Genomic DNA, 16,567 nt, shown 5'->3' on the forward strand with positions numbered 1-16,567 from the left:
AACAATAAAAGCTTACCGAGGAGTGTTCATCCATCTAAAGCCTTTGTTTCAGATCAAAGCTTTGTTTTCTTTCAACAGTTTGCACCTGGGCATTGACCAGGAAGCTTTTTTCATGATCTTTGTGAATTATTCTCCCCTTTCATCACCATAGCAGCACATTCAATTTACATCTGATGCATTTGATAGACGGATGAGCTTTTATGTGTTGCATTAATGACAAGAGGAATCGCTTATCCACTTTTAATAAATTCAATTTAAATCCTAAACGTACCAGGTTGAAGTTGATGGGCTTGTCCCTGCGCCCTGTCTGCACCAAGAGTTTATATGCTAGGACGCCATCATCAGAGCCATTCCTATAATTGTTGTGGGTGATGCGGCCAGCCTCCCAGTCCTTGTCAAAAGCCTGCTGGAGACCTGTAGGAAACCACAGCAAAACACACTGGTTAGATGTGGATGTTTAAAAAGGTTACATGCCTTGTTATCTTCATTCTCCCACTGCAACACACAACAAACAATAACCCAACACAGTAAATAACACAACACCCTAACCTAACCCTAACTCTATAATAGGCTTGATTGATTTAATATGATAACTCAGTTCCATTCTCAACCACTAAACATGACTTCAAAAACAGAAAATCTGCTGCTTTTAATTCAAAGAGATCGTTATGGGGCTTTATCAGTAACATCTGCCTTCTTTTCTATACTACTCTCTGATCCATATGTGTATCACTCCTCTTTTCTCGGCTCTCCCCCAAGGCCCATGCTGTGGTCCGTCTGTGGGAGATGTTGTTTTGGGTCTTGTTCCTTGGCCTGTCTGGCTCCAATTTGTCCCACCATTGCAGAGAGCAATATCAGACACAGTTCTCTCTCTCTCACCCACACACACTCCCTGTGTGGTTCCCAGCCGGCTCACATACACACACAGACTCTCACGATGTGTTTTATCGTTAAGTACATTTCCTCACTGAGAATTAAGCCATTCATAGATTGGGCTGACATATGAAAGAAAATACTGTTCACTGGTACTTTGCAATTCTGTATGAAACAATAAATCCATCCATCACTCCATTCAAAATTAATTTAAAGCGTTGTGTACTGTGTCTTACGTGTCAAATATTCAATTTTTATCTAGAAAAACAAACAAAAACACTAGAGCAGGCAGTACTGGTTCAATACGTGCCGATTTGCACTGACAACACATTTGCTGCCAAAGGTTTTTGAATATTGTACATTTCCCAAGATGAAGTTGAAAAATATTGACTCCCACTATACTCTTCGCCATCAATCCCACTTATGGAAGAAACAAGTGATTTTAATCAGCTACTGTCAGTGTCCATTTGTGCAGTCCCTCCTACTTCTGAACTCCTGCCTAACATCTTGTTTTCTGCAGATTCATGTCAAAACACGGAATAAAATTATGATCTCAAAATGCTTTCATGGGAAAGTAAATTATTCCCATGCCTAAACTATCCTGAATAGCAAAGTTAAATAAGTTAAATAAGCAAAGGTAAAATTTCAAATGAACTAACACTGGCTCTACACCATTATGCCACATCTGACCCATTTTATTCTCAACCAGAAGGTGCAGTTTACGCCCATACCTGTCCACACTCATTTCATACCCGAAAATTCGAAAGGAATTTATGATGTGGACACAAATGATTAGTGTCACTAACTCAGTATCCAACCACATGTGAAATATGACCACAATTTCCCATTTAGCTCCTTAGTTACAGAATTAAAAATCTTATAGATCTTACATCGAAGTTAACCTTTGATATTTTTTTCATCATTTTATCCTATTACCTTAAAATTACTGACTGACACAGTAACCTTGACTTTTAATCGCTGAATTCTGGTCATCCTTGAAACCAGGTGAACGTTCACGCTCATGAGAAGATTATGGACAGCCCAAAATATGACACCTCCAGTCATTGGTGTGTTCAATGCTGAGCCACAAAAATTTGACATATTCAGTTTTATTCACTGTTTAGGTCGGGTTGAGGTGGCATGTGTACATCAAGCTTAAAATTACTTAGATTTACCTTGCAGCCAGTCCCTGAAGTAATGAAGCCACATGCGAGGCAGCTGTCCATTTTCCTCCTTCAGCACGTAGCGAATGGTGTGGAACCTCTGGTGGAGCTGGTGAAGCAGTGGCTGGTTTTGGGCATAATCGGCGCGCTGTGTTACCACATACATGTTGTAGAAGGAGAAGAACTTGAACTGGGCGCCGAGAAAGTCGTACTCGCTTGTCTCCCTTGGTACAATATCTGTTAGCTCCAGGCCGTCCCTCACTTGGGTGGTCCCGTATAAACTGACTCCCAGCAGGCAGAGGAACAGCACAATCACAACCACCTGGAATCAGAGGGATGAAGAGACAGCTTTATCAAAAAACAAATCTCCAATTAAACCATCTGCCTGTTTATAAGCTGTCAGATGCTTTTTGATACAATGTAGCAAAAGTGCTGTACTTTTTCTTTTTTCTGCAAAAAGTAAAGTGCTGGATTAATGCCTTGCAGGACTACGTAAAGCAATTTATATTAAAAAAAAGAGAAAGAAACTGAAAAACATTTTGTAATGTCAAGTACAGACCACCATATGATTTCAGTTCTGGAAGGCTTTAAAAGGTCTGGCCACCCACTGTGTGTGTCTGTGTGTGTGTGTGTGTGTCTCAGATAGGACATAACCACAATTTCCACCCCCGATTTCCTCCTTCCTTACACACTCCGGTGACTAACCCTCCCATTCAAATTATCACCACAGTGAGTCAGCACACAAACCCACTTTTACCTCATACAGAAGCTATTCGGCTTGTTTCTTTGTCTCCCTGCTCTACAGAAACACAGAGAGCAACTGAACTCACCTTGGTGGTGGGCTGCAGAAGGAATGGCGCATAGTGCTTCTCAGCAAAAGAGGCCAGGGTCCAGCGCGAGCAGGGGGGCTCTAGGCAGCGTAGGCCCAGCGAGGCTTCTCCAATCTGGGACAACAGGTCCCGTGTGGAGCTGTTGTTCTCTGGACTCTGGCCAGTTGATGAGGCTCCATCACCCTGAGCAACTGAGCTAGCACTTGGGGTCGATGCAGCAGGAGGAGGTGCGGGATGATGATGATGGGAGAAGCTGGCAGAACCTCGAGACCCGACATTATTTAGGCCCCCACTGTTGTTGTTGTTGCTGATGTTGGCGTGATTGCTGCTACTGTAATACTCGTTGTTACGGTTGGTCCTAGCTGGAGCTGGGTTGATGGGCTGCACAGAGATTTGGGATCTGGGCTCAGCTGTGGTGTAGAAGGCCTGAGTTCGGGGGTCGTACTCCGTCCTGAGCTGCACTGTGGACTGCATAGTGATTTGGGTCTGCTGAGCAAAACCATGGCTACTGTAGGAAGGAGGGGGACTGCTGTAGCTTGGGGGAGGCGTGTGATATGAGGGAGGAGGGGTACGATATGACGGGGAAGGGCTGTAGCGACTCCCGTCTGCCCCATCCAGGTATGCCTGTGGCTCCATCTGAATCACACGATTGGAACAAGGGCTGCAGACATAAATACGATGAAACACTGTCAGGCACTGCTGTGAAACAAAATTTAAAACCAGACTTAACGGGAAAAAAAACAAAACATTCCAGTATGCACGTACAACATCTGATTTTGTGAAACAGTTAAGTGTTGCATTACAAAAAATATTTATTAGCCCTATGTTACTGTGAATCTTCTCTCCTTTGCCAGCAGCATGAAATATAGGGCCGGGACCCAACCGTGGAATTTAATAGTGTGTGTACACATCTGTACAATAACCGAGCCAACGAGCATGCCCGGGCTGGCAGGCAGACTGGCAAACTTTAATGAAGACTGGAAAAGATAAACATACAGTCAAACAACCAAGCAGTCAGACGGAAAGAGACAACTTTCGCAGTAATTAGTTTTTAACTGAGGGGGATTACAGTGAAGATATCTTTAAAGATAGCTTTGTGCATACACGGTTCATTATCATGGAAGAGATCGGTGGAAAACGTAAAAGGAAGAACAGTAAAGCAATAGGCGTCTCGTCAGATATGAAAGAGCGTCTTTGTGTGTGCACACCTGTAGAAGCAGCAGAAAATGTCAAAACGCCTGTCCTCTCGCCGATAGAGATCCATGCTGAGGATGGCAGGAAAGATGAGCAGCACCATGGCAAAGTTAAACACCACCACCACTGCAGCCTGCAAGAAAAACAGAAAGGTTATTTCAGGTGAAAAAACCCAAACAAAACTGCTTTTTATCAAGAAAAAGGATCAGATTGATTTTTTTGTAGTTGCAAACAGTGGGGAAAAAATAAAGGTGATCGTATGCAGTGTAGACAGTGAAGATGTGAAATGATATGTAAAATTTAAAAAGGGCATTTTGCCCTTTTTAACTGCATTATCATCCATACACATGCTGCAACTTACAAAACTACTTTGAAAGCGTATTAAATGAAAGAATTACTGTTTAACAAAAACAGTGTTGCTCTGAATATAAATCAGAATAACACAAGCTGAATAGGCTCAAGTGAGGGAAAAATTGCCTTTCAACACATTTCCAGTTCCTTTCAAGGCAAAAACACTGAGTGTGCAGAGAAAAAGTGAGGCATATGTATGTGTAATAGAAGCCAGTACAATGTTGTGGTTAAGTATTTGAAGGTGGTGCACTAGAGCAGAGGGTGGGGGTTGAGGTTAGGTTGGGGCCCTGCCCAGAGTACAATCTGGATATTGCGTAGTTGCCAGACCACTACACACACACACGCACAATCCCGTGTGTGTGCCAGACCACCCAAGGAGTCAGAGGCCCGCGGGGCCTGAGGTGATGAGCAGTCACTGTGGCTGTACAGACAACACACACACACACACACACACACACACACACACCCCTTACAGACTCACACAGAAAAATGCACATAAACACACATATCTGTCACCTTAAAAACTGTACAGCCTCCTACTTAAACCACACCGTAACGCCAACCAGACACAGGCACACACACATCCTCGCCCTCCCTCATTCCTCAGCTCGCTACTCAGTCAACGAGAGAGATATAATGTCAATGAAGGAGACGTGGAGAAAGAAAAAGCTGTGTAAGTAGAGCAGAACAATTAATTCTCAATTGGCCCACTAACATCCAGACAGATACAGTATGAGTCCACTGACACACACACACACACACACACACACACACACACACACACACACACACACACACACACACACACACACAGTGACCGTGAGCTGACCCCAGAGTGGGGATATTTATCATCACATCTGTTTTCTGCACATGAATGTGTGTGTTCCTCTGTGTGTGTGTGTGTTTTGCTGCTGTTATCGGGACAAGATTCCTTTTCTTATGTTTATACTGATAGAAGGAAGTGAATGAGACATAACGCAGGAGCGCGCGCGTGCGCGAGAGAGAGCGAGCGATGAATCCAAGGTGGAGTCGACCATGGGAAGTGTTTAATGCTGATAAAGAGACACACACATACACGCCAACACAAACTGCAGGCACTGACACAAGGTTGCGGTGTGTGGATGCACTCGATAATAAAAGATGAGTATCACCGTGAATGTCGACTTTGTGAAGTTTTACCGTCTAGCGGTAACAAAACCACTAGTGTAAAGTATGCATGGTATGCGTATGTGTGTGTGTGTTGAGCATGCGTCTTTTCCAACGTGTGTGTGTGTGTGTAGAAAACGAGGCTCCATGGATTAGACCCATGGGGTAAATGGATCATGTTTGACAGACTCTCTCTACTAAAGCCATCAATCCACACATGCTAATATTGTACTCAATGTGGCAACATCTTACCTCACACTGTGTGTGCATGCAAGCGTGTGTGAGTCTATGCATGTGCGTGAGGACTAAAGAGCAAGAAACAGGAGGGGGAAATCACTTAATATTTTCATATAGTCAGTGATACATCACTTATGTAACTGCAAATACTTGCAAATGCGTATTACAACAAGTTTTCATAGCTTCCTTATGCAAAATATGTTTGAAATATGTGTTGAAATTCTCGGCTGAATGCTTTTATTGTGTGTGCTTGATTGTGATGAATCAGTGGTACAGCGGACTGTTCTTCAGGTACTCTGGCATCCTCCCCAAAGGCCAGAGGCAAGTATGTTAACATAACTGGTTATTCCTATTCTGTCACAAAAGTATATTTGAGTCTTAATGAGTGCCTTTTTGTCTTAGTGGCGGATTGGCGTCCTGTCTTGGGTGAACTAACCGGCTTTTGTGATTATCCATTTTGGCTTGCTAACCCACATAAGAGTGCCTCTGACTATAGAAAAAGAAAACCTTAGGTAAACAGCAAAAACAAAAACTCTTTTGGGCAAATAAACTGAACAAACCAGATTTTTGACAAAACGGCACGCATACCTACACTCACATTAATGGAGGGTCACCCTGTGCCATGTGATTAAAGAAGATTAAGGTGATCATCAGTCCAAAACTGATTCAACACAAAGGTGAGATGTCAAATTTGTTGTTGTAACCATCACTTTAAAAAAAATGTATGTAGCCTTTTCTTTCTCTATCCATCTGGTTAGTGCTGCAGTGACTCAACCTTCAAACCAGAGGTTTTTATCTGACCTTATCCTCTCTTTAGAGCACGTATCGCTATGACTGACTGTTTAAATGAATTAGGAATTCATTGATTATTGGAGGCATTTTGTACTAGTTTTCGCTGTTCTGGTGATGTCTGTAATTACTGACAGATGTTAGAGAAGTCAGAGCTCCCCTCTCGTGTTCCCCCACCTTTGCGCGTACATTCGCTCACATGCGCACATGCAAACATCTAGGCCATTGCCTTTCAAACCTCCCACACAGATACTACAACTCCCCACACGCACACATACACATGGATGTGAGGGTATGTGAGTACAGACGCGCACACACACTCGCAGAGGGATTCAGTTACATGGACCTCAGCCACAATCTGGACAGACACCGGGCCCACCACTAAACAGCCTCAAAGAAGGAGGAGGGGGGGATTTAACAAAACGCACACTCCTCCTCATGCACACACACAAACGCACACAGACGTACACACTTTAAATGTGATGAATGAAATCAATAAAACAACAGTCTGGAGAAATCTGGAGCCAATGAAGACGGGAACAGGACTATTAGTAAGAGAGAGGCCCCACACGACTGAACTCTCACACACGCACACGCACGCATACAACTTTCACTCACTAGCCACTGTACCTGTAGAGAAAAGGCTCTGAGCGCTGGGATGGGGATGAGCGCTGCCATGAAGAATGCTGTGACATTGCTGATGGAGGTAAGAGCCACACTGGCCCCTGTCCTCTTCAGACACTCCCCCGTGCGATCCTTGTCAAGACAGAAAGAGAAGTTGGTGAGAGGAAAAGCAATGAAACTTCTGATCAGAGTTTAGCCAGAGGCACACGTGTAATACTGGAGATTATGTACCATTATCATGATACTGATATGACTGACAGTGATTACGATGTTTCTTGAAGCCCTGAAGTGCTTAAATAATCCACCTGGGCCTGTCTACTTCTGTTTGAAGTAACGGAGGAAAAAGCCGACAGAACAAAACGACTCTTGGTAAAATCACTGCTGCTGAAAACTTGTAATATAATGCGCACAAAGAGAACAGTGATAAGCACACAACTCTAGAAGACTGTGTGAAGATCTAAAGACGTGCAGGACCACACAGAGAGCGTCTGCAGGCATGTGCATCTTTGTGTGTGTCTCTGTATGTGTGTGTGTGTGTGCGCGCATCAGACAGGAGAGATCAGGTTCGGCTCTGTTTAGTTTTCATCTCAGCCACACAATAGAAGCTCGGGGATGAGGGAGGCATAGAGACGAGGGCTTGAACGAGAGGGAGGCAGGGGAAAACAAAAACAAGCAAATACATGCCTGTGTTTTCCCCTCTGGAGATGAAAAGCTACCACACTCCACAAACACACACACGCACACACACACACACACACACACACACACACACACACACACACACACTCAGCCAGTTCTTTTTTTAATGTTATTTATTAGATTCTGTACACTTCATCAGCTAATGGATGAGAAAGCTCTTGCTCCTGGTTTAATCCACACTTCAGACCACGCAGAATACTTTAAATGCATCAAATTACACCCTGAACCTTTATCTTCTTTTTTATTAGACCCACTCACAAGTGTGTGTGTATGTGCATGTGTCTGTGCGTATAATCAAATAACTTATCAATCCGTGTGTAAAGCAGAAACAAGGAAGTCATAATCTAATAGAAACAGACATATCAATCCATTTAAAAATGAGCGTCTTTAATTCGGAGCATTGCCTAGATAAGAAGGCTGGGTGTGTGGCACATGGTTTGCTTGATGCTACATCACAGGCACAGACAGGCTTTCACACATTCCTCCGCGGAGTAGATAAAACAACAAAGGGGATGTGCAGGAATGGGTGACGGTGGATGTTTGCCTCACCTCGAATGGGATCCTCTTGTTTTGCCCGGTCTCACTGAAGGCATGGGCGAGGAGAAAGACATCATCTACTCCAACTCCCAGAGCCAAAAAGGGAAGCACCTGTGGCACACACACCCACAAACTTAATGAGCTCCTGCATGATTTTACCTCAGAGGTTTGCTATTCTAGGGGTAGCCACAACTGAATATTATTATAGATACACACCCATGCAATATTTTTCAAATTCTGGTGCTAAGGTAAATTAAAATGAAGCGTCAAAACCTGTCTTCAGTGTCCAATAATATCTACTACATTATCTTGTGTACATTATTCTGATGGTGTTGACCCACTTCAATTAGGCAATTTAAGAAAATGATTTTAAGTCTAGCAGAGACTTCAACTCAAGTCTACTAGCAGCTGCTGTGTTGACCTTTAGTCCATTGGGTCCAGTGGCATGTGTGCGAGTTACCTGCGTAGTGGCAGCATTGAAGGAAATGCCCAGGAGGGAGCAGAGGCCCAAACCAGCTGCTACTGACAACGTCACCAGGAGGACACCTGCCAGCCCTACAGCCCCCTGAGACTTGGCACAGTCCCATCGCAGCATGGTCAGGCATGCATAGGCCAGCTAGGCACAAACAGCAAGCAAACCATTAATCAATCACCCTTTTGTCTGTAAGTCCCTTCTCAGTTTCAAGCAAAGCAGAGAAAAATTGAATAAAATTTGCCTTCCCTCTAGTCTTACCATCAGAAGGTACCCACTGGCCACGCGGATAACACTTATGTCAGAAAAAGACTTGAGAATATCTTCCAGAGTGGTGGTTGTGAAAGATAAGACCTTCTGAGACGAGTTTGCTGACACACTGTGCTGCACCGCCTGAAGACAAGACAATATGAAATAAAGAGGAAGAAACTCTTTAAAAAATCTTAAAATAGGATTAAATATCCTATATATACACACTTAAATATATATGTATATAGATAAGGAATAATAAAATAGGTCACTTATAAATGAACTCTTAATGCAGCACCAGTAGCTCCATCAACATTTAAATCTGGTTTACTGACCAGTAAAGCATTTACTGGTCTGGAACTTTGCAACAAGATTTTCTTATCCCTATCTCATTTTCCCTTAATATACCAACTAGATCTGCATCAGCTATCAAAATACAACTAAATCTAATTTTAGCAGAATAGATAATTGACCAACCTTGTTGCTGCCGCTTACTCAGTGGTATCTAAAATGCACATTTCTGGAAAAAGGGAATTAATTTTCAGTGATTTAGCGCAAGCTGTCCCTTTTTTATGTAATATAACATTTTCCCTAGGTTTAAATTAATTAAATATTACAGGTTGTCTCTGAAAAAAAAAAAAAAGCCTTGAATCAGGAGGCTCTGCAGACAGTATCCTGACCTATTCCCTCTCTCTCTCTTACTATCTCAGGACAGACAGATGGCTTCGGCATTGAACTGCTGTTACTGCTCAGTGGGGAGCAATGACGGCTGACACACATTAAGAAACACGCTCTAGATCACACACACACTCGCACCCACATGTAAACTTCCACATGTGTCTCACACATACCGACATACGTGCATATTCTTGCAGACACGCCTAAATGTGAATAATACAAATAAAAAATGCAATTTTTGGCATATTTTTTCACTTTGAAGCTTGCTCTTGATAAAAAAATAAAACTATGTATTTAAAAATATGATCACATTTTGTTAAAAATCTGTGATTTCTGGACCCAAAGATAAATGACACATACACACACACACACACACACACACACACACACACACGCACATTCATACACACAAGGTCACACCATGTGGAACAGAGGTTGGGGCCCCCAAAACAAAGACCAGATGATGTCACACATGAGCCACCAATGGGGCCACAGCTGGGAAAGCGATTGTGTGTGAAGTTGTGAGTGTGTGTTCATGTGTGATTGTGTGTAAGTTTAAGGGGGCGAGCGAGCGAGAGAGAGGAAGAAAAAGAGAGATATCCAGCACTCACTTAATGTATTCCAGACATGCTCACCCTGTTGCTCTATTGCCCCTCTCTACTCATGAGTGAGAGGAAAACTTTAGTCCTTTACCACACACCAACAGTGCTTTTAGTATCTATCAGGGGCCCCGGCTTTGGATGGGGCCTTCCCATGTTCACCTGTATCCGGTCTGTGATTTACAACGTGGCTATAGAGGACTTAGGGTAGATTTCGCTACTCTTTTCTCTTTCATTCTCTCTTTTTCTGAATTTTTCTCGCTCTCATTTCTAAATTTTCTGGCCCTTACCTCAGAGTACCGCCTCTGCCAGGCTTCAAGTATAGCTGCAGCCTTTTCTTCATTCCAGTTGATGTGGGAAACCTCATCGTAGCCCCGAAAGTGCTCAAACATCTGCTTGGGAGTCATCAGCTGGAACATGGTCTGCAAGGCCTGGGCACTGGAAGGGAGTTAAGGGGGAAGGTGGCAGAGAGAGAATGAGGGAGGGAAAGGGGAAGGAAAACATGGAAAGGATGAGAGAACAAAAGGAAGGAGGTCAAGACTTCAGTGAGAACATCCCATCTAGAAAGGAAGCGTGGGGTGATGAGCAGGCTCTCTGGATTGTGCGAAATAATAAAAAAATCAAAACTTGGATTTGCAAAGTTTTAGGCTCTTTCATTCACAGCGATGTCTAACACTCCATAAATAAAAAGTAAAAATAAATTAGGTTTTCATCAAAATAATGGTCCCTCAAAAGCATCAAACCAACAGGGAGATGAGAGAATAAGATGAAATCATCCCAGGAACTCCATTTTTCAGTTTAATCTCTAATCCCAGAACAAAGAATGTGTTAATTTAAGCAGTTAAAGGGAAAGAAAAATGAAACAAAACCAAAGTCACATTGCCTGGAGCACATTGGATATCAGTCATCATAAACAATGATGTGCTAAGCACATGTGCTGTCTGAGCAAATACTGTTCCATCTGATGTGACTATTGAGCCCAGATGCCCTCAGCCGTGAGACATGCGTCATTTCTTAAACCACACAAACTCCCTGTCATTACATGAGCAACTCTGAAGAACGCAAAGTGACATATATGGCATAAAATGCCCCAAAACTCAGTGACCCAAACACAACGCCACAAAGCTAAACTGAATTAAAAACCTGAAAGAGACGCCAAGTCGTTTTAGCTCAAATGTGCACTGTCAGCCAGCCAGTATAGCATATATATATATATATATATATATAGCCAGAAACTACTAATATCAATATCTCAAAATCATATACAAACCCAATGAGAGGAAATTTAATAAGGATAATTTAATGGTGTATTTACATATTTCCTCACATGCATCCTCTCCCTCCCACGTGCAAGCTCTCCTTCAGCCCTTCTTCGGGTTGCTGATCTTGAGGACCATGACATCAAGTGTAATGAAAAATGCACACCGCTAATGGGGTGATACATTATGAAGGTAATAAAGTAATATGGCTGATTAGGTAATAATAAATGACTCTGGACCAGAGTGCAGCTTTTTAACAGTAGTCTACTGAGTGGATTTATTTTCAAATCATAAAATTATATAAACCAAAGCAGAAGACATTTGCCCGTCTCTATGAATGTGTGCTGTGTAATATGGTGATAATCACAGTAATGGTGGCAGTTAGTAAACAAGGTGAAGAAGCTGAGTGCCAGCAGTAACAGCCCAACAGAGAGAGCAGCCATACTACACATATTCACTCACACACACGCAGACACACACAAGCAGCCAGGCACGCACAGACACTCTAATGACCCAACCTTGCCAGGAAAAAACACAACCACAAAACACAAAACAACGCACCCCACTGTACTCCGTGACCAGTATGTGTGTGTTAATGTGTGTGCGTGTGAGTTTGCCTTTGAGCATGCATGCATGCACCAAAAGTGCATTTTAGCCTTAAAGTAGGAGGTCCACAAGCAAAAGATGTTACTGCTGCTGTAGCTGCTGTTGAAGAAACCCTCTTATTGGAAACTAAATACATTTTTCATTTCTATGCAAATTTCATGCTTTCTACTTACATAAACATCACACAAAAAGTGCCAGACTTTAATTTGTTCCCTTATCATGCATTGAGCTTGTGTGTTGTCGGATGGCATACTACCTAATCTTTAGGCTTTTACCTGATTCTTGTGCTGGAATTAAGTCCACATATCGCTGTATATTTGGACAAACTAGCCAGGCAATACATCACTCTGTGCATACACATGTGTGTGTGAGTGGGTAGTGTCCAAGCAGAGCAGCCAGAGCTGAGCAGGAACAGCTGGAGCTCTAAGATTTCACTGGAATTTGCTAATGACTGCAAGATTTATAGCACACAGCACACACGCAAATGTGCACGTGCTGCACAAGAGAACAAAAAACACACAGTCTGTCCAGAATACACGCTGTCACGATTACTACAGTGTTTACGAAGACGCAAGTTCGGTTATGTTACCTGAGCAGGGGTCCGCTGCCGTTCTTGGTGGTCCCTCCAACAATCAGTTCCTCCTGCCAGTGCATGTACTTCCTGGCCAGACCATGGCAGCCTCCACTCAGAGCCCGTGCCACATCGAATGGCTGGAGCAATAAAAGCAATAACTGTCAACAACTAATCTCAAACTAAACACTTTACGTTTGACCGAAACATATAAATACTCCACACTTATTCAGATCCAAAAGCTTGAGGCTTGATGCATGCCCACCTTAGTCGAGTTCTTATTGGGCGCGGTGCGAGGGCAGTCAGGATCGGCAGGGTTCAGGCAGGGTCTATCCATGTAGCCGTGCCCAATGTCTGCTTTTTCTAACATCTCCTCAAAGTTTTCCACGTGGTAGTTTAGCTGTTGCAACTCCTCAAGGAATTCCTTAGGGTCAAAATTGGTCCACTGCATAGGTTCTTTGCCTCTGCAAAGGTTAAAGGCAAATGTTAGTGTACTTTTATGATGCTAGGTTTCTGTTCCTAAGAATAGCTGTATTTGGATCCCCAAAAAGTAACATTTTATAGTCAAACGACGATAAAAAATGTTACCTAAGCCATCCACTATATCCATTAGAGTTGACAGGTCAACACTAGATTCAAATTCTGGTCTATCTGGATGATTACTACAGATTACCTTACATCTGTTTGAATGAAAGGTTTTATGTTCTTAAACATCATCTGCCCATCACGTTTTATTTCTCATTCCAGGGAATAAAACCACAAAAAGATAAAAAGTTCAAGATTACATTTTATCCGACGAAAAGAGGCACAATTCTGATAACGATAACTAATCTCTTTCTTGCTAGGTAATAAGTGGCGATAATTTCCCATCATGCAATAGCTGAGTTCCTGCTCCAACCCAGACCTCGTCCCTCTATGCTCTCTTTTCCTCACACATTCCGATCTCTCTTTTTCTCTCTGCCATTCAGACGACATTGTATGTGCTTAACCAGGCTTGGGTTATTATTCCCAGCCTCCCAACCAGAACATAGTAAAAACCTTATTTACCATCTAGGTCCAGACACTCACACTCACACAGATAGACACACATCCACGCACTCTGATGATGGTGACTCAAGCTGATACACCTTTACACATCGACAGAAACGCATGTATGCACTGATGAAGACGACGCACAATATGGGCATGCGTAAACACATGCAGAGGTAAAGGTCTGCTGAGTATTACTGTAGCAGCAGGCCATTAGCAACAGAACGGCCAGACAATGGTGTGAGGCCCAGGGCTCGAGAGAAACCATCGCCAGCGATACGCATGCCAGCAACCACTACAATAGAGCCTTCAGAGGGGACGAGTTCAGGACACACACACATACATACACACACTTGTTTCTCTGTGGTGTCTCTTTAGATGGGTTGAGTGTGTTAGAGCTGCCACTTATAAAAGGGGCTAATGCAAGATCCAAAGATTCACATCTCTTGTCATCTCATTCTCATTATCACATTGCCACTGCTAACATACTGTATACACTACCGTTATGAGCTGAGCTCAGCACTTTAGGTCTTATTGTCCCAACATCATCTGAATCAGTTTGCCAACTGGCCTCACAGTAAATAAAGCTATTATGCGAGCCCAATTAGGATTTGATCATTTGGCCATAAACGTGGAAGAGTTTGGTCAATCCAATGATATGTAGTAATGATCACATCACAAATGCAGATTCTGTCTAGTCAAAAAGAGCTTTTAAGTACTTACGAGAGATAGACTGTTCCAGACTGGAGCTTAGCCCCCTCCCAGAAGCAGTCCAAAGGTGTGATGATGAGGCAGGGATGTAGCCTTTCTATGATCTAAATGGTTGAGCAAATAATAGAATTGCCAAACACTTCCGAAGTAGCAACAATACAGAGAAAAAAGTCAAAAACAGAAAAACTATACACACTGTGCTGGTTGTGTCTCACCTGATTCAGGTAATGTGTTTCTGTGACTACTTCCCCTGATTTGTAGCATAAGTCCTCTAATTTCCATTGTCTGAAAAGGAGAAAAAAAGAGTGAAAAAGTCACTTGGATGAGTGACGAAACTTTTCTCCCAATGAGAATGCTTCGTCCAGAAAAAAAGTTTAATTTTTTCATCACCACGTAAACACCACGAGTGCACCCAGGATATCCTTCATCACTACGAATTTCTTTATGTTTGTACACACAGAATAATTGCTATATCTCATCATGTACAGCAATGAATTCACTCAGAGATTACCACTTGAGTTTGCAGGAGGGTTACTCCACTGCTGTGATCAGCTTATTCATTTACTTCCAACAATGTTGAATAAGCTGAGCACATCGTGTCAGAATTGGAGCTGAGAAATGTTGACTGACACACAAGTAAGAGAATTTATACCTGGACTGGCAGAGCTATAACAGGGCTACACTCACAGATTACTGGCCACTGTGTTAGAATAAAGAGGAAGCCAGATACCGTTATTGGACTAAAGATATTAAACTTGAATTAACTTGTCCAGAATTGAAAAACATGATCCTTAAATACAAAATGACAAGAGGCACGACTCGAACAGAGGCAGTTATGGAATAGTAAGTTACCTGTTATAAAGGTAAACATGAACTCTGCTGGCTCGGATAGCTGAATCCAGGTGCTGCAGGAGCGCCTCCACAGTTAGAACATTGGCTCCCTCCTCCCGCGGCGTCTGGATCATCAGCTGAGGGTTAAACATGGCCTCCTCGCCTATCTTCTGTCTTGTATACTTGAGTTCCTGGTTCACACGCCCGCCAACTGGACAAAGAAGAGTGAAGTTACATATTTAAGGCTTTTGTGAAAACATCCAGACCCTTATTGCATTTGATTCACAAAATCTTATTTAGTAAAGTTAAAGGTTAAGAAAAACTGCATGTAAGGGTTAGGGGCCAGAATTGTGCTGGCTTTGAATATGTGCTTAAAAAGTCTGTGTTTTTCTGACACAAAGGCACAAATACCTGCAAAATATAAACACAGTAAAGATTAAAACACTGACTTTCCTTCTGGTTCTTCATGTAAAACAGGAGTACAGCTGTGTAGAAAACATCACACTACTACCAGATCCATTCCAGATCATGCATACTTTTTTATTTTAATGCATTATTTTGCTCTAAACTACAAGATAATAATAATAATAATAATAATAATAATAATAATAATAATAATAATAATAATAATAATGAGCCTTTAACACAGGACATCTTGCACACACACAAACAGCACGGTGTGCTATAAAGTCTGTGACTCACACAAGTGATCCCCTGCTCGTTCTGCAAAGCAGACCCAAAGACATCACAGCCTGTCTGTGACATTATCTGACTTGTATCTTAAATAAAAGCACTTTCCTCACAGTGAGCCTGTAACACTACAATGGCAAACATCCCAAGTCCTTTGAATCCACAAAAGCAGCATCACCTCAACAAATCCACATTTTACAAACAGCTCAGTGTTTCTCCTCAAATTTGCTAACTTGTCAGCAGCGCCAAAACACGTTGTCTGCATGTGTGTGTAACACTAGTGTGTGTGTGTTTGATAGAGAGAGGCTGTCTTCCAGGCTTTGCTCCCAGTATCGTGGTGGGACTAAGCCCTGTGCGTGCGCTCTGAGCCCTGAGCTAGCCCGAGCTACAAAAGCAGCCTTTCAGACCCTTTAGCTGCCCAGCTCCACC

General features: G+C 42.6%; 1 protein-coding gene across 1 annotated transcript in view; it reads right to left on the reverse strand.

Moving 5' to 3' along the window:
* The window catches only part of ptch1 (patched 1), a 49,795-nt gene that overhangs the window by 16,682 nt on the left and 16,546 nt on the right, over positions 1-16,567 (reverse strand). The window contains exons 3-16 of the mRNA XM_063489241.1: positions 15,470-15,659; positions 14,833-14,902; positions 14,630-14,721; positions 13,143-13,341; positions 12,896-13,017; positions 10,732-10,879; positions 9,177-9,308; positions 8,904-9,059; positions 8,456-8,554; positions 7,214-7,339; positions 4,075-4,193; positions 2,867-3,527; positions 2,049-2,358; positions 272-414 (exon numbers count right to left, since the gene is read on the reverse strand). Of these exons, the coding sequence (XP_063345311.1) occupies positions 272-414; positions 2,049-2,358; positions 2,867-3,527; positions 4,075-4,193; positions 7,214-7,339; positions 8,456-8,554; positions 8,904-9,059; positions 9,177-9,308; positions 10,732-10,879; positions 12,896-13,017; positions 13,143-13,341; positions 14,630-14,721; positions 14,833-14,902; positions 15,470-15,659 (2,567 nt within the window). The remainder of the gene's footprint in view (positions 1-271; positions 415-2,048; positions 2,359-2,866; positions 3,528-4,074; positions 4,194-7,213; positions 7,340-8,455; positions 8,555-8,903; positions 9,060-9,176; positions 9,309-10,731; positions 10,880-12,895; positions 13,018-13,142; positions 13,342-14,629; positions 14,722-14,832; positions 14,903-15,469; positions 15,660-16,567) is intronic.

This window comes from Pelmatolapia mariae, linkage group LG12, assembly GCF_036321145.2.
Source record: "Pelmatolapia mariae isolate MD_Pm_ZW linkage group LG12, Pm_UMD_F_2, whole genome shotgun sequence".
NCBI classification, from domain to species: domain Eukaryota; kingdom Metazoa; phylum Chordata; class Actinopteri; order Cichliformes; family Cichlidae; genus Pelmatolapia; species Pelmatolapia mariae.